Source organism: Tachypleus tridentatus, chromosome 9 (genome assembly GCF_004210375.1).
Source record: "Tachypleus tridentatus isolate NWPU-2018 chromosome 9, ASM421037v1, whole genome shotgun sequence".
In the NCBI taxonomy this organism is placed as follows: domain Eukaryota; kingdom Metazoa; phylum Arthropoda; class Merostomata; order Xiphosura; family Limulidae; genus Tachypleus; species Tachypleus tridentatus.
In genome coordinates, this window is record NC_134833.1 from 125,823,832 (window position 1) to 125,843,712 (window position 19,881).

General features: G+C 32.3%; 1 protein-coding gene across 6 annotated transcripts in view; it reads right to left on the reverse strand.

The window, feature by feature from the left end:
• Positions 1 to 3,846: 3,846 nt before the first annotated feature.
• The window catches only part of LOC143226297 (uncharacterized), a 47,564-nt gene continuing 31,529 nt past the window's right edge, over positions 3,847 to 19,881 (reverse strand). For 5 of the 6 annotated variants that reach the window (XM_076457084.1, XM_076457082.1, XM_076457083.1 and 2 more), the window contains one exon: positions 3,847 to 5,779. In XM_076457084.1, coding sequence (XP_076313199.1) covers positions 4,266 to 5,779 — 1,514 coding nt within the window. In that variant the 3' untranslated portion in view covers positions 3,847 to 4,265. Of the gene's footprint in view, positions 5,780 to 7,643; positions 7,814 to 12,114; positions 12,228 to 19,881 lie in introns of those variants that run through there. The other variant, XM_076457086.1, reaches the window with a different exon arrangement.

A 19,881-nucleotide genomic window follows, 5' to 3' on the forward strand; every position in this document is an offset into this window, starting at 1 on the left:
ATTTCACTTTCAGCCCTTACTGAGTCTCAAATGTTTTGTCAGTTAAGCAATGGAGAGGCCACCATTATTGGGCTGTGCTTAGGGAATCTGTTGCCTTTAATCTAGCCTTGCATAGAATATATTTAATGTTTATATTGGAATAACACTGTCAAAATACTTAATACTAAAAAATAGAGGGAGAAAAATGTACAAAAGGAATTTTTCAAAGAGCAATTTAAATTAATAACTAAAATGTTTACAACAGAGGCACAGAGAGTATGTAATAAACCATTAAATCTCCTCTTCCAGAAGCAGGATAATAATATACAATATATAAGCAGGTTACTATGGGTGCTTGAAGAGCCAAAATCCTTTATAACAGTTTTTATCTTTGTTTACAAATATAAGCAAATTGATCTATGTAAACCAGTGATATTATTATTAGAACTAAGTAATTTCAAAATGGTTTAGAAGCAAAATCAATGGAAGACCGTTTCTACAATGGCATAGATACATTGATATTTATCACATTTTTCAGAAAATAAGAATATCATACAAGTAATTTTGTAACAACACAGCACAAGCAATGGCATCAACAACCAATCTGAACAACTTGTTCAAATCAGGTGTCACAAGTATTGGTGGACTTATAAAAATGGTCTCCAATCTATCACATAATTTTGGCCAATCTCCAGGCCAAAGAACTTTAATCAATAGTGCCATTAAGTGGTAAATTGTGATAAAAGTTTTTACAATATTTGGCCATCCATAGGAAATGTATTGGTTCCTTCTTGTTGTTGGGTACAGAAAAGATGACTAGAGTTTCAGCTTTTGATTTTAATATATGGACCTAACTAACCAACAGCACTGTTGAAAGAAAATTAGCTTGACCAACCTTACTTTTCATTACACTGATCGTTACCTTTTCAACAGACTTTTAAACAATCCACAGAAACAATGTTCATGTTTTTCCAAAGTGCTACTGTATACCACCATATCACCAATGTGCACGTGACAATCCTCAAACCTGTTACTGATATCATTCATTAAATACTAAAAGGTGGCACAGACATATTTCATTTAAACAGCATCACAAGATACTGCTACAGGCCATCAGGAGTAATGAAGATTGATACCTGTTTTTTCCCCTTTCAGTGAGAACGATGTGCTAATATCCTTTCAGTAAACCAAATTTAGTGACTACATGACAAATTTCAATATCAACATTAATCTTAAGAATAAAATACGAGGTAGTCTTTTTCACAACATAAACATTTGAATTATCTGTATAGAAAACAAGAACTATTATCAGGCTTGAGTAATCATACACTGGGAGAACATTTCATTAACTTTGTTTTGACTCATTTAATAATTCTCTTTTGGAGCACATATTGGATCTCAACCTGAATCTTTAACTACTCAATGGAGCTGACATGATAAGGATGTTACACTCTTGTGCAAATTAATTGAAACAAATGGTCATTTTACAATATTTTCAGCATGGCGGCCGGTGTAGGCTCGATGGATCCGCTGATTTCCTTTAATAATCATTTTTTCACACAGACGGCATCATTAGCTGTGTTTTACAGTACAGTCGATCTATTTTTGGGATATATGATGAAATTTTGAGAAATATTACCTTATTCGAAATTGCATTAGAAGGGCAAGGAGACCAGTCAAAAAACAACTTCTTACCAGCTCAATGAAGAAAAAAACGGTATCAATGGTGTCTGAAATACAAGAACAATAAAGGAAGGTGTTATTCAGTAACGAGACTCATTTCTTTGTACAGGGTCAAAGAAGTCTGCATGTTCACAGACCACCAGGTGAGAAACTTTGAGGATCTCACATCAATCAGTTTGTAAAACATCCCTTGAAGATTTTTTTGGGTTTTTTCAGCTACTATGCCATCGGAGACTTACATATCGTAGAAGGTATGATGCGAGGACCACAGTACATCAAAGTTTTGCAGAGAAGAGTCGTTCCAGAATTGAAAAAGATTTCCAGATGGATCTGGCATTTTTCAGGAAGATCTGGCTCCATGCCACACATCAAACCTTGTGAAGAATTTTATGACTACAACGCAAATAAAGGTGCTAAACTGGCTTGGAAACTCTCCGGACTTAAATCCTATTGAAAATCTTTAAGCAATTTGTAAAGAAAGACTTCAGGGAAAAGACTGTACTATGAAAGGTAAACTAATTGAGGCCATAAGTGAGGTGTGGTACCACAATCCAAAAATTAGTAATGACTGCAGTCAACTCGTGGACTCGATGCTAAAGCAGATTATTGATCTTCTGAAAAATAAAGGTGGTAAAATCATGTATTAATTTGTGAGTAATTTTTGAATTGTCAAAAATAAAATGCAAAAAATTGAAAAAATCGAAATTCTCAGTCTTGTTTCAATTAATTTGCACAAGGGTGTTACAGGAACTAAATCTCCTACATTAACATTGTGAGTCACAGTATTCCTCATAGTTGGGATATCCAAAAGAGATTAACATATTATTACAATATATTTCACATAATCTCTTTTTACCAGCAAACAGATGGCTATACCAATTCTCAAGGTTATCAAATACTGCAGAATTTTCAAGCTTTATGGTTGAGCAAAACTCGTTTGGTTTTTCAAAATCACCAATTATTTCATCTGGGAGAAACTCAGACCCATGTAATACAGACGAAGCCAGAGATTTCCTAGCAGAGCCACTCTTCCTCTCCCTTTTGACATTCTTTTAACATATTCACATGACATACTCATTTTTGCTTATTTCTTTAAGGTGTGGTAAGCACATAATCTAAATCTCTAATTTCCTTTTCAATAACATAAGATTCAAATATATTTGGCTTCAAGAGATTCACCTAAAGTATGCAAAAAGGATCAAAACCTGATTATCTGGACTGAAACTTCTTGTATATACCTTTTTGTTGTATCACATTTTCACTTGTTCCAAAGAAGCCATAAAAATGCTCAAAATGAGAAAGGATTATCACTTGACAACAGATTAGATATCAATAGCATGTTTAATACCAACTGAAAGAGCAGGTTTATAAAACATTATTTTCAAGGCTAAATTCAAACTGTCATAAACTGAAAGTTCCCAATAATTGTTTTGTACAATATGCACAACTATATACTTTACCAGTGTGTCCTTCTTGTTGGTGAATTTTGTTACGTACTATATAGTTTAGTTCTCACTTTATACTTGTTTGTTTGTTTGTTTTGGAATTTCGCACAAAGCTACTCGAGGGCTATCTGTGCTAGCCGTCCCTAATTTAGCAGTGTAAGACTAGAGGGAAGGCAGCTAGTCATCATATAGTTTACACCCCACTTGGGAGTTCTCACTTTATACATATTAGTTCGATACATATTAGTTCGATAGACAATTAAACTGCTTTTAGTTTTACTTACATACTTCAGTTGTAAGTAAATTCACACCTGACAGGTTTAATGGTTTTATCAAACAACCAAAACTTCAGGATGCAAGTCTTATGTTTTCAAGAGAGTGAAAAAAAATTACCAGAAGTTAAAGCATCTCTTCTATTACTTCCAGAGACCCATTAACATTTGTTGACATACACATTAGAGAATAAGAAAGGAAAATAAAATGTTAAATACAAATTATATGTGAAATTATGCACATGACCCAAAGAAGACACTTAAAAATTATTCAATTAAAAGATAAAAGGTATGTAACATTTCAGTTTCCTAATTTTAAACATTCTATTGCATTAAAATGTTGATGATGATAGCTAGTTAGTTATTGGACAGAAAATGCAAAATAAACATGTTTATCTTAAAACAACTTTACACATTCATTCAGAAAATCCTGAAAACTGAATAAATAAAATTCAAAAACTATAAGATAATAAATAGTATTTTTATATTTAACAATAAAATCACTTTACACCTGAGATATTCAAGATTCAAATGCAAATAGATACATCAAATAAATTTTCAGCAGAAATACTAAAAAAAAATGATAATTAAATATTTTACTTTGTTGAAACTACACATTTTTAGGAAATTTGTCATCAAATTTCATCTACTAATTTCATTTTTAAATTAAATATAATGGGAGTACATTACATGCATAGAATTTGGGGACCTACTAAATCACATAGATGGAAATTTTCTTTCCAAACAGCACAACCATATGGTTGTTTCCTGGTTCTTTAATGTGTTTAAGCTGCACTTTGTTCCAAACTGTTTTCCACAATCTCTACAACTACATGGCTTCTCCCCAGCATGTCTTCCTTAATGTTATTTAAAAATACTATTTGTACTAGTGTGTTTTAGTCAAACTCCACAAGTGTAATGTTTCTCCCAAATGAGATTTTTTATGTATTTCTAACTCACTTTTTGTTCCAATCTGTTTTCCACATACTATACAACTATATGATTTCTCCCCTGTGTGTATTTTTTTATGCGTTTTTAAATTACTGTTCGTACTAAACTCTTTTCCACACACTGTGCAGCTGTAAGGTTTCTCCCCAGTGTGTATTCTCTGATGTACATTTAATTCACTCTTTCTTTTAAACTGTTTTTCACACACTGCACAACTATAAGGCTTCTCCCCAGTGTGTATTATTTGATGTCTTTTTAAGACAATATTTGTACCAAACTGCTTCCCACATACTGTACAACTGTAAGGTTTCTCCCCAGTGTGTATTCTTTGATGGTGTTTTAAGTTACAATTGGATATAAATTGTTTACTACAAACTGTACAACTGTAAGGTTTCTCACCAGTGTGTATTCTTTGATGTGTTTTTAAATTGCTGCTTCTACCAAAGTGCTTTCCACACACAGCACAACTGTAAGGTTTCTCCCCAGTATGTATTCTTATATGTACTTCTAATTCACTCTTTGTTCCAAATTGTTTTCTGCAAACAGTACAACTATAAGGTTTCTCCCCAGTATGTATTCTTTGATGTATTTCTAATTCACTCTTTGTTCTAAAATGTTTAGCACAAACTGTACAACTGTAAGGTTTTTCCCCAGTGTGAATTCTTTGATGTCTTTTTAAGAAATTATTTGCACCAAACTGTTTAGCACAAACTGTACAACTATAAGGTCTCTCCCCAGTGTGTATTTTTTTATGCATTTCTAATTCACTCTTTGTTCTAAACTGTTTAGCACAAACTGTACAACTGTAAGGTTTCTCCCCAGTGTGAATTCTTTGATGTACTTCTAATTCACTTTTTGTTCTAAACTGTTTAGCACAAACTGTACAACTGTAAGGTTTCTCCCCACTGTGTATTTTTTGATGGTGTTTCAAGTTACAATTTGATATAAATTGTTTAGTACACACTGTACAACTGTAAGGTTTCTCCCCAGTGTGTATTCTTTGATGTTGTTTTAAATTACAGTGTGATATAAATTGTTTAGCACACACTGTACAACTATATCGTTTCTCCCCAGTGTGTATTCTTTGATGTTGTTTCAAGTTACAATTTGAAGCAAATTGTCTAGCACACACTACACAACTAAAAGGTTTCTCTCCGGTGTGTGTTCTTTCATGTCGTTTCAAGTGACTATTTCTACCAAACTGTTTTCCACACACTGTACAAAGATACGATTTCTCTCCAGAGTGTAACCTCTTTTGACTTTTTAGGATATCAAATGTTTTCTGATAGCTGTATAGTTTATTATGACACTGATGTATATTAGATGATTTTAGGTTGTTTCCACAAATATTGTTGTTTGAGGACTTTATGTTTTCTATAAAGTGATTTCCTTTTATAACGGGATAACCAGGAAACTGATTTCCACAAAGGATGTTCACACTGGTCTTTATCCCTAAAATATATGTATAAATTATGTCACAAAAATAGTTAATAAGTACATCCTACATGACTTGATGAACATCTAATTCTATTTTAATAGTATCAACAGAAATATATAGTAAAAGAGAAAACTAAGTTTCACACATATAAGAACTTTACTAGACTGGAAGAGCAATAAAAATATAAACTGTTGGTAACATACAATATTTAAAAGAAATTTTTAGTAGATAAAGTATAAAACTGCCTGTGGGAAAATGATAGAACAGCGTTACAGTAACCAACATTATTTTCAGCCAACACATACCTAGATTAACTGTTAGATTTTTTAACTTGATAATTTAATTATTTATCATGAATCTTCTTATGGTTTGTCTACTTTAACAAGTTAATTAACATCACACTTTACAGCTCTTGTTTGGAAGTTATATACAAGTTAAATAAATATCTATAAATGCTGAGATTTAGACTAAACTAAAATGTTTATGTAATATCTATTCTTTTATTAAGTTTAGGTATCATTCTTATGGATTAGAACCTGTTTCATTACTGGTTTCAATATCCTAACTTGCAAGATTAAAGATTTACAATTATACATGTCTGAAATTCTATAGGGCTGATACTGGTAAAATAATAATATCTATGGAAATAAATGTCAACAGCAAATTCTCTGAACATGTTGAAACATTAATCTATAGAAATGTGTTTATACACAAAGAACCAGGAAAATAAACAGTGGTCAGTTAATTTTTTAAAGTTTCACTTCACAAAACCAAGTACTGTTCTGCCCATTTTGTTCAGCTAGAAAGCCAAGTAAATTAAGCTAATCATAAAACATTGATTGTTTTGTGTGCGACAGTTTTCTCTGTTCTTAAATTTGCTATATTACACTGATTTTAGTAGATAATATTGTTTATTTCACCTTCAGTTTGAAAGTTTCTCTTGAGGAGTTGAGGCTGACAACAAGCATAAGGGAAGCATTAAAGACTGTTATGTGACAACCAACCAGCCAGATAAATTAATGTACTAATAAAATATTATTTGCTTTGTGCAAATTATTCTTGTGTTCCAATGTATATTATTTAAGTAAACTATTTAGTGTACTTTTATCATAACTATAAAAAAGTTGGCTTAAATTTATTTAGCAATCAACAGGAAAAAACCAGACATCACAGTTAAGTAATATACTTCTTGTTTCTAATGAATATTCTATATTTATCACAGTTAAGTAATATACTTCTTGTTTCTTATGAATATTCTATATTTATCACAGTTAAGTAATATACTTCTGGTTTCTAATGAATATTCTATATTTATTATAAAAGTAACTAAAAAATATGAGAATTACATGCTTGTATGGTTAAATTCAATAAATGCACAGGGTATGTCACTCAATATGATTTTCTATACTAAATCAACTGAAGCTACAGGACTTTCATGTAATAATCTGCAGTCATACAAGAAAGAATAAAAAAAAAGGTACCTTATATTTATTTGGCATTTCATATTGTAGTTAAGATTGGACAAATTGATATTTTGTATAGAATTAAGATAAATATACCAACAACTGCAGATCAAAAAGTAATTTAATCTTAACAAGTAAATCCCTCATAACTTAGAGTAGTCAACATTCTGATCCCATATATTCATGGACACATCTTAAGCAAAAATACTTTAATACCTGACTTTTGGTCACAAAAGATTTATAATATTTACTGATAGCTTGCCACATTTCATGAAAATATACAAATATGTTAAAAGTTACAGTATGGAAACTGTTAAGGGTACTTTGTGTTACAGTCAGTCACACTGACCAAGTCTGCATTTAAGTGTTAAGCCAATATGAAATAAATTAAACATTAGGAGATGTCTGTACTTACCAGATGTTCTTTCTAATCTAGATTCAATATCTCTTTGAAATCCAGTTTCTGTTTTCACATTCATAACATTACAGTGTGAGCTACCCTGATCCTCATCATCACTGTAACTAAACTTTGAAATAACATCATCACCAGATCACCAGCTCCAATTTCACTTGAACAAGTAGATTCTAAAATTAAACAATACAATGAAAAGTTTGATAGAAATAACAAATAGTATGATTATTACATATAGTCTTCACAGCTTACTAATATGAAACAAAAAGATTTAATTAATAAATATAACAAACTGTGCTAAAACTACTTAAATACAACATATGCCTCACTCTACAAGCACAGAAAACATACAGGAAAAAAATTGAGAGTTATCACAAAGAATTTGGACAGTGTTGGCAATATTGAAGGCAAAGTTTGAGCAAAGATGTATATTGGTAAATCAGTTCCTTGTAAAAGAAACTGATGAATAAGGAAATTTTACAAGATAGAGTCTTGTCAAGACAACTTCTTCCTTTGAATCCTATTGAAACTAAATAGCCAAACAAAAAAAAAGGCTTTGTCTGGAAAACTTTGTGATATTGCTTACCTTAAATTAACTGCTAAATTATTTCAAACCATCCATAAAAACAGGAAGAGAATTATGTCTCATGAGGAGTTCACAAAACAGAAGTTTGTACATCCACTCAAAAGTATCGGACTTCTTTGGATGATTTAACGAAACATCACAAGTATAGATAAAATATGCCATGGTGGAATAAATGAATCATCAAATTCAGCAATATTATCTTATTGCAGACAAAGTTAAGTCATCTTTGCCTGGATTCTAAGGTTAACAGTGAGAATACATTCAAGTCAAGCATAAAGACACAATGCTGGTTGGAATGCTGTGGTAAACACTATAGCTTAGCAGCACAAACAGTTGCAAAAATATGTGACAAAGTAGAAGTTCACAGGATTCAGATTTAGTGTACAGAGAAGTACAGAAAGCCCCCATGCAGAGTTAAACTTCTGATGATATACAGGGTCCAACATCAAGATATAATCCCTAACAGAAACACAAACAACAGATCCATAATCCAGCTTTGATCAAGTTAAGGAATGGTAGACTGTGCATAATAATTTGGTGGAGCAAGTGAAATTTGAGCCTATAGATACTGAATACATATCACACAATGTTCCACACACAAGACAAGCACGGGTACTTTGTACCATAACAAACTGAAGAACATACAGTTTGCAAACAGCTGTCCACAATCAATTTTTAACAGGTTTCATCAATGACAAAAACTTGTTCGAAAATAATGCCAAATGTAAATACGTATGATTAAAACTTTTCATCTGAGGTTGGTCAAAATGCATACATAACAATCTTTCAGAGTTACATTCAAAATTTAAAAAAATACTTTAGTAACAACGTATACGAGTAAACTAGGCTTAAGAATATAGGTGATAAATCAAGGTTTAGTATTATTTAAGTTCTTAATTTTATAAAATCTTATATGAAAAAAAGGGACACAAACATTTACTGGTTTTAATGGTACAGGTGGAGCTTAGTGTAGCTGTTGACTTGTTAAATAGCCTATATATTAAAAAACAGATCTTCAATATGAGGAGAGAAAAATTCTACTGGAGAAATGGAGAGATCTGTCAGCACCTCACTGTGATATTGAAACACAGTGCAACAGTGTAAGCGAATACCATCTTATGAACCTTGGGGTAATTGACATTGACAGCGTTCAGCCTCTCTACCTGTTCCTTTTCCATCTATATAAGGCATGATCAAAAGTAGGTGGAGTGGAAAATAGGACAGTTAACATAATGTGTGAACAACTGATAAACCTATCATGGCCTTTGTCATAACAAATAAAAACCTGTTAAGATACTGATCAAACTGAAAGCTGTAAAAACATCAAAAGAAGGTTGGTAATACAGGGTCTCATGCTGTAACTCATATCTTGCCTTGAAAATGATAGAAAGACATGAAGAATTATAAAAAAAAGAACCCAAGTACACTGTAATTGTCCATTTTAAGAAGTTAGTATACTTTAAATACCTAAAGCTTTTGGAAAGAGAAAGAAGTAAAGGAACAAGTTATCACTCCACTTGAAAAATTCAAAGTAGCATGGGGAATACCCTCAGTATTGTGTATCCCCAGATGGTGGATGTGTCATTCAAAAGGAATTAGCAGTTTGTTTGTTTGGAGATGGGGAGATATGTTTTGTGCAAAATTACCTCAAATTCTAACTTCTATGCTGAGCAGGAACAGCTAGCAAACCACTTTAAATCACTTTTGGATGGATATCTGCCATAAAATGTTGTCTAATAATTAAAGAAAAACGAGAAATCAAGATGTTAAATACTGGGAAGTGACAACCATAATGTGAGAGTAGTCCATGCTTGTGCTTTTTTTTTTAAATACAGTTTAGAGGATATCAATAAAAAACATAACATTCAGAACCCACTGACTCCAAATATCATGGAGCCTACAAGGCCACATACCATGCTGTTAAACTAGAACACTGGAGCTACATCAAAGTTTTGTAGGCACAAACACCAACACTAAAGCATTACAATTATACAATACTAGCACAAAAAATCAGAGCCACAGAGGTGCATTGCAATGTCTCTTACACAATACAACCTCCAGAATCCACTCTTTCCTTTCACAGCAAGCATGCAGAAGTATGTTTATATTGCAAAGAAGGTAAACTATACAGACAAAACCTTTGGAAGGTTCCTTCACTATGTTCAGAAATCCACATGGAAGAAAAGTAAAAAATAACAAAATAATCATGTTTTAAATATGACTAACTTTGGCATTCTAATATTTCAATTTTAGAACTCTTTCTACAAAATGACCCTTTAGTAATTTTCAGATTTTAACAATTTTCCTTAATTAAAAACATATTTCACTTCTCTGTTTACCACTCTGCAACACTAAGAATTATTGCCCTAAGAACAACTGTCACCAGCTTATGATATAACTGTCACAATGTTGTTACCCTCCACCAACAGAAGGTGGACACAGCATCCACATACAATAATCCCTGTGAACACAAGCTTGTTATCACAGGCTCCTTCTTGACAAGGCAAACAATATACACTGGAAGTGGAAAGAAAGACTGAAGGTAATACAAAGCAGCATATATTTACCTGAAACACTTCTTAGGAGAGGAAGGCAATAGCTTCAGAAACATTTACTACACTGTATCCTACACTTATCATGGTATAGGTACTGGTGATATTTAGTTATAAATATGAACATCTTTCTGAAACAGAGAAAGGAATGGAAAAATTATGAGATTCAACTTAAGTGGAACCTGTGACACCTAGTGGAGCAGCAAATAGTGGGAGACTGCATCCTTCTAAATAAGGAAATACCAAATTAATTTTTAATGTTAAATTACTGTGAAAGTAAAAAGATATTAGGAACATCTAGTGCTGGTTGTTACATGTTGTGAAGGTGGGTGGAACATTAAAATGCATAGTAAGGCTACACCATTGGCCAAATACTTCCATCATATAGATAATAAAACAACACATAGAAATCATCAATTATATCTAAGGCAAATCTAAACTTCTTTTGACTGGCCACATCCACTGGGATTTGGTTGAAATATTATAAAGGGATGTAATTTTTACACTTCTGCTTAATATTCCAGTCCTATATCTCAACTGGTCTTCCTCTTGTGGAAAAAAACACAAAAAAAAACACACTTGTAAACAGAACCCTCCATACTGACTTCCCCAAAGCTTGGAACTAGAGAGGTTAGGTTTCTTTTCTTCTCTACTAAAAGAATAGTGTGAAGGGGGTAATTCTCATAGGTCAGGATATAAGAGTGTGTGCACTAACCAGTGTCATCAAGTACAATCATCTGGAATTTAACAAGATGCAGAAGTGGCCAGATCATATACACACCATAAAAGTAGTCTTGTAGAAAATCCCAATTTAATACTTTCTATTCTACAATGCTTGGTTAAAATTTTAGGTAAACACTTCTTGTCAGGTAATACTGACCATCTGGTGAGATAAACTGACACCAAACACAATGAGTGTAACATTTAGTTCCACATCTTAAGTGGATGACTGGTGTGAGGGTTATCTTTATTAGTATTTTCACCTCCCTCTGGTAAAATAACGGCTGATTAAACAAACAAACAAAATACATTTATACTATTTAACGATGTCTGATAAACATAAAATATTCATGGAGGTTTTCATAAGTAATTAGCAAAAAGTGAACAGTAATTTGTATAGAAACACCTGTAGAATGGCGATATTACTGAAAGAAAAAGAAAAACTACAATAAGTTTATTCACAATAATATGGAAAACTTGTAGTGTGTTTCTTCAGCTTACAACAAAGCATGTCATTACTAACTGGATTCTATACAAACAAAGTCCATAAAGACACAATTACAGTTACACATTCTGTTTAATAATACAGCTGTAAAAGGTTTAACCTACAAATTACCTCATTTTTCTCTGATTCTCCATCACACTGTACCTCTTGCTCCTCTTTTGTTATACCAAACTTCAAAATGGTAGGTGGAGAACTTTCTTCCAATAAATTACCTTCTCCTATAGCTAGAAGTACAAGTAATATAGGTTTGTATATATCAACACACAATATAACTTATGCTTAACCACATCATAACCAAAATCCACACAACGCGTCCAGATGAAAAGACCTCTTGTATAATTTCGTACATGATATACAACAATGGACAGGTTCTGAAAATGTACCTGGGCAACAATGCAAATGTAATTTATAGTCCCACACTGTGGTTAAGCAGGCAGTCATGGTAAGAGACCAAACATATTTCTAGATCTTATAGCAGAAAGTTCTCAGCTAAGAATAACAGTAACTGTATAAATAGTAGAAACACTTCTGGACTTAAAACACCCATCATCCAAATATAATAATTCTAACAAGTTTAAGCAAGGGGTCAAGACAGTAGGAACCTAAAAAGAATCAAAATGAACCAGATAGTTCTTACAATGTATAGATCACTGCAATGAGAAGAGTGAGTAAGGAAGTTTGTTTGGAGTTAAGTACAAACCTACACAAAGGGCTACCTTTGCTACAATCAACATAAATATTAAAATCTGGTTTCTAACATTATATATCTGCAGATATGCTGCTGTACAACTGAGGGTCAAGAGTAACAAAGTAAAATATATAAATATTATGCAGCATGCTGCACTCTTACCCTAATTGGAAGAATGATACATCCAATGCAGAATATATGTTGTATTTTTAATTTCTCAAAATACCATGTATGGATGTGTATCCTGAGGTGAGAAACAAACTAATATCCTCTGTTCACACCCAGAGACCATCATCCTCTAAGAGTACCTGTACTAAGGATGGAATATTACTAATGACAATTTTAAATTGTTACAAAAGTTATGAGAGAGATACTATGGAGATTTTATTTCTCAACCACTGTGAGAAACCTTAATTATTAAGAATTCAACATGGCCTGAAGAAATCATATAAAGCAACATAAAAATTATTCTAAAAATGGCTGGAATGGGTGTTAAAAAACTTTAAAGTACAGAATGATATTTAAACCTTCTTAGGTCATCTTCAGGTTAACAAAGAGTTTGCAACTGACCATAACTACTTATTTTGTAGCTTTTAAGATCCACTATTCAAATATATATAAATGCAGTTAATAAGTACATATCTTTTTCTTCCTTATGTAATTCTCTATAACTTTTTTTTAAACTGCCCTCAAATAAATCTCTTAAAAATTAAGTGATTTAGTTATTTCTAATGTTAAAGTGATATACCTGGTTTTAATATTACCTTTGTGGTCCTACTTTTAACTGCTAAAAACCCATTAAACTGTTTTGTTAGAAATTTAGATGGAGTACAAAAAACTTGGAGGTAGCCATTTTAAATTCTCAGAATTATTGCAGGTAAAGCTATTATTTTATTTATTTTAAATTCAGGAAAAAATATTGATGAGCTGCAAGTTTGAGAAAACTAATCCAGTGCAACAGCAATAGCAGAAAAAAAAAGAAAAGTGTAGATCTCTTTGACATCTTTCTTTTCAATGAAGTTTGTTTTTAAGAAATCCACCAATAGAATGTTTGATTGCTGTTCAACAGAAAGCTATAGAATGTGTTATCTATGATCTGCCCAATGGTAGACTTAAGTTGTTGTTTTAAATTTTCTTATTTCTTCTGCTTAGATTATTTTTTTAACTGAAGGAAGAGTGCTACTCATGACTCAAACCTCTTGGGTCCAATTTCCATGTGGCCAGAAACATGTTCATACCATCTTTGTTATCAAATGTTACTAGGGCTATGAGCCACTATCACTATTCCTGAATGTTGACTAAAATTAAAACAAGCCACTGGCTACACCAACTAACTATCAAAAAAATTATTTAAACTGCTGATGATAAGAATGTAAACTGCCAAGATTTTTGTAATTTTTGAATTGCTGACAAACAGAAGAGAAGTGGCTTGCAGTACCCAGTCACTGGAGCAGTTGAACAATCAATTACCAAATATTATTAAATCCTCAACTTTAGTATGTAAAGATGAAAAAAAAAAAATTCCCCTGGAAATTAAACTACTGAAGAGTACAAAAAAATACTGACATGATTACTGCCAAATCTGAAGTGATAATTTGATAGAAGTACAGAAATGAAATGACATGCTAAGAGAGTATATCACACTTTCTGGTGGAGGGTTGTCACACATTAATGTGCATGCAAGATGCATTGGAATCAGTCAATTCCACATGGGTGGGAGCTTCAAGGCTTGTGGCATGTGCTAAAAAAATTTTTGCATATAGAACACAGTACTTAATAAAGAAATATATGTGAGTCGAGGTAATGTACTGTACTGGAAGCTGTAACATTATATTTTTACTTGGCAGAATAGATTGTGTGTATACACTTATACAAACATTTCTTTTTACTTACTTCTGTAAATAAAAACTGTTTTCAATTTATTCAAGCAACATGTCCAGTCTCCTTAATTTCAATCACAGACTTAAAACTCAGTTACGTTTCCAAGTATAGTTACTCCACAAATTTTCCATCTAACCATAAGTTTATTAAATGAAGTTATTTCACATTCATATGAAAATTAATTCATTTTAGAATTTATGGAATAATTGTACACTCATCCAGATCCAAATAGAATGACAAATCAACTTCAACAAAACAAAAACAGCATCCTTGTACAACTAGTCAGATCAAAATACACTTATTGCTAATTGTTACTTCACACAACAGTGAAATATGGAACAAATCCCTTTTAACACTCCTACGAAAAGTGGGGCCTAATAGGTCCCAGAGCAACTTGAAAGGTTATTAATATTAGGATAATAATTTTGTATTTAAATGAAATTGCCATTTAAATCCATTAATGAATGGATTAACAAGATTCCCACTGTCCCTATCTACTATCTAGTGAAACCACAGCCAGGGAAACGGGCTTGGAGAAATCAGGACTAGAAACGTCTTTTCGTAGGAGTGTTAAGTCCACTGTCTCATCCAAATATGTTAATCACTGAATGCCAACAAAGCAGCAATGAACTTTCACAGTCAGACAGGGAATAAGGTCTCAATTAGAAAGGAAGCTTTCCAAACAGCCAATAAGCAACAAAGAAAGGTGGGTATGTGAAGAACTGTGGGTACGTATGATGCAGGTACTTACATTTTACCTCATTCACAAATTATGGTATAGAGTAACATAACAAAAACATTACTGGATTCATGTTTCTGATAAAAGACCAAAATAACCACAAGAATGCAGCCTAATTTTATATACTGATTAAAATCTTTCAGATGGGAAAATAAAATCCTGTAAAAAGTATCAAATTGTCAATCAACAATGGAAAATCCAGGCACACTGCTAAACTAAAACAGATCAAATTCATAATACTAAAATTGAAAATAATGGAAAACATTAAAACATCAAATATATACACTTACTACTAGTTACTGTAAAAGTTTCATCTTCCTTTTTTATCAGTTTGATGTTCAACAAAGAATCCTGCTTCTCATCAGCCAAATGTTCAACCTTCATCCTTAATACTTCCATAATTATACAGAAGATTCACCTTTATATTCTTATCAAACCTTGCAATTAAACTACAAAAAATATGTTTAGAATTAGACATCACATTCTTCAAAAAAGGTTAAAAAGTCTTCAACAAATAAATTTCAAACTTCACATTATCATGCTAACATTCATATCAAATCACAAATTTCATATCTTTCTCTTTATACTAAAGGAGTAACATAATCCAACATAAACAGATTTTAAAGCAGCATATGTTGTTGCAGACTAAGAAAACCTTTACCAACATTTTTATGTAGTTGAAACATACATGTAATAACTGGAAAATAAGTTTTTACTGTACTGACTTAATACACAAAATTATACTAGAACATAACAACATTAGAACTATTTAACAACTTTTAAACCATTCAAGAGTTAAATTATTAATAGTTTCATTCTTTTAATGTATTTTACACAAAACAATTTCAAAAAAAGCAATTGTCTTTACAAGTTATAAAAGTAGGTTCAGTGGGTTTTCTTCACATAAATTTGTGAGACAGAAGATTGTACTGTTACCTTGTTGTAATTTTGTTCACAGTTCATTTATTTTTTCTATTATTTTGTTCAACTATGAATTTTTTGTTATATTAAATCACTAACTCACCCTCCAGCTAAAGCACACTATTTTAAGTATGTTTTTCATTATGAAACTTATTCAATCTTCCCCTAGTGGTGTCATACAGATATTAATGTTGTGAAAAATTATGCAAGTTAATTAGTCACATAGAATGTAACTTCATGGTCTAATCACTAAATTAAAAACTCTGCATTTGATCTTAAAACAAGTTAGTTAATGAGATAAAATTTAAACAAATTCCTGTTGATTATTACTAATATTCTCAGTGACCTTGAAGTTTTGTTTTTTATTTTGGAACTTTGTGCTTTCTCAGAATAAAGAATTTGTTCTTTTTTTCTTCTGGTTCTTTTTTCCTGATTCCTTTATTTATGGAAGTTAATAAAAATATGAATATTTAATTGTTAATTGATATCTGTATCAATTCCTGGCCAGGTACATATTTATTATCATTATAATTTGTTTTACAAGTGATAAAACTTGTATTCTACTCTGTTTGAACACTTTGTTTTGGATTTCATTGGTTGTTAAAGTTTAATCAATTATATCTTTGTTCACCCCTGATTATAGCAACATTTTGCTTTAGGCCTTACAAATCAAGAGAAGTATTAATGCACAGTTCTAAATTGTAGGACTAATTACCTCTGCCAGAACAAAAACAATATTCAGTAACTATGCATTATGGGAGGGGGAGGCCTTAAAATCACTTGAACATATGAGAAATTTAAAACATATTAATACAATATTAAATGTATACGGTATATTTAGATTAATTTGTGTTTTTCTTTACACAACAACAAAAAACTTAATAAGAAAGCATTAAAATGATTAAAAAATTAATGGCCCCTCGTTAATACGTTTGTTTTTGAATTGAAAGTGTAAGACCAGAGGGAACGCAGCTAGTCATCACCACCCATCGCCAACTCTTAGGCTACTATTTTACCAACGAATAGTGGAATTGACTGTCATATATAACACCCCCACGACTGAGATGGCGAGCATGTTTTGTGCGACGGGAATGCGAACCCGAGACCCTCAGATTACGGTCAACTGCCTTAACTATCTGGCCATGCCGAATCGTCGTTAATACATAGTATCCAATAAACTTTATAAATTAAAGCAAATACGTTAATAAAATTACCTCAACTGAATGCAATAAACAATAGTAAATTGGTGTAATAACGAAAAACTGCGTTAATGTTACTATAAATATACGTAGAATATAACTAGTAGAAGTACTACTGCTGGTAGTACTTAGAAATAGGATAATTTGGAGGGTGGCAAAGCTCTTAAGGTTTTGCACGAATAAAATAATTCCTATTAGATAATGTTGCAGCGTACAACAAATGTATAAATCTATTAACAGAAAATGAATGGCAAAGCTCATAACAAAACCTAACGTCTTAAGATAGAGAATTACAAAATCAAAACAAAACAGGTACTAGTTTAAAATTTGTACTTACTCGAACATGTACAGTGGGTTTTCTTCCAATGAAAGAAGATTCGAGTATTATTGAGAAATTAATGTCTTGTGTGTGCACTTGTACACTTTTGGTACGATTTCATGTTTACAGTTTTGTTTTTAAAATAACTAATAAACAAACATTTCTCTTCATCTCTCCCGTTGTTTTACTTTTAGAGACATCTATCGAACTCTTCCTTGCAAAAGATGAAAAAAAAAATAGAAACAACTAATAAGATGAAATGCTTCCACACATAATATCTCACTACGCAAAGAATCATGGAAATAAAAGATCTTAGCTTTATTTATAACGTGACGGAAAACTATGAAAATTATCAAAAGCACTTACCAATGAATTTCCGAGTCTGACATAGCCTGGTGATTAGGTGCTAGACATTCAATTTGCGGATTTGATTATTCAACACGTTCGTCTTTCCACGAATGACGTTGTTATGATTCAACTTTCATTCTCGCTATTTGTTAAAAAAGTTCGCGGTGGGTTGTGTAGACTATCTACTTGACACATAGTAAGTATATCACTGCTAAAGCATGGATGGCTAGCGCGAAACGTTGTCGAATATGTTTGCGCAAATTTCAAAACAAATGAACGATTAAAGTTTTGATTTTATGCCGCGGACGCATCAGATATAGATGCATACTGTCATATCATCTCTGAGTGTCTAAAACATGCAGCCAACAGTTCGATACCGAAACAAAAACACTTCACAACAACTCATTCATGGCAACCACATAAAGATATAATACACTTAATTAAAAAACAGACGTATACTCCGCAGACAGTACATTCAAAATCGCAACCCCACACTTAAAACTCAGATAAACACAATAAGAAATAAAATACGAAACTTAATCAGACAACAGAAACAAGAAAACTGGGACACCTTCTGTTCCGATCTAAATCATAAAACTGATCCTAAACAATTCTGGACACATTTGAAAAGATTTACAAACACAGGAACAACAAACACAGTATATCCACCACTGGAACTGGATGGAGAAACAGCATACACTAACACAGAAAAAGCCGAGATATTTAAAAACACCTAGAAAACACGTTCAAAACACATCATGAACCAGACATGAACAGATACTTTTATAATACAGTCACAAACTTTATTGACCAAAACAGAAGCATTTTACACCTAAATTTCCAGTCAACAATATTACACACCAAGAAAAACAAAAGACTGGAGCACTCATCAACTGGTAAAACATATCACTGTTACAGAGGTAGTAACTGCTATTAAAAACACAAAAAACAAAGCTCCTGGAGAAGATGGTATTCAAGCTATCCTCCTAAAACAAGGCACTCAGAGATTATATGAACACCTAACAGCGTTATTTAATCTCTCACTATCAGCTGGATATATCCCCGTTTCTTGGAAGGAAGCAATAGTATTAATGTTCCAGAAAGAAGGAAAGTCAGCGAATAAACCAAACAACTACCGCCCGATTAGCTTAACCAGTTGTATTGGCAAAGTATTAGAGAGGATAATTAGTAATCGTCTGTCAGTTTACTTAGAAGAAAATTCAAAATTACCAGAAATTCAAAACGGATTTCGAAAAACCGCCAAACTACAGACCACCTGATTCGACTTACAGAATCAATTACCGACAGCTTCAACAAAAAAGAATGCACTGTAGCTTGCTTTCTCGACATTGAGAAAGCATTTGACACAGTGTGGCATAACGGCTTAAGACATAGATTGCTTGAAATGGCATTACCCCAGGAAGCTATTCGCTGGCTGTCCAACTTCCTGGATAACAGAATGTGTAAAGTAAATGTAAATGGGGCCCACTCAGGGTCCTTTTCACCCGAAGCAGGAGTCCCGCAGGGAGGGGTTGTTAGCCCTATATTATTTATAATGTACGTGAGTAATATGCCTCTGTCGGACCTAAATTTAGGTTATGCATCACAGTTCGCTGACGATGTAGCAGTCTGGAAAAGTGCCCCCACTCCGTCAATAGCAGCAACGAACCTACAACCAGTCCTAAATAACATCGAAGAATACTGCCAGAAATACAGAATCAAAATTAATATTCCAAAAACCCAAGTCATAGTATTCAGCAGACTGAATAAGCTGAAAAAAGAT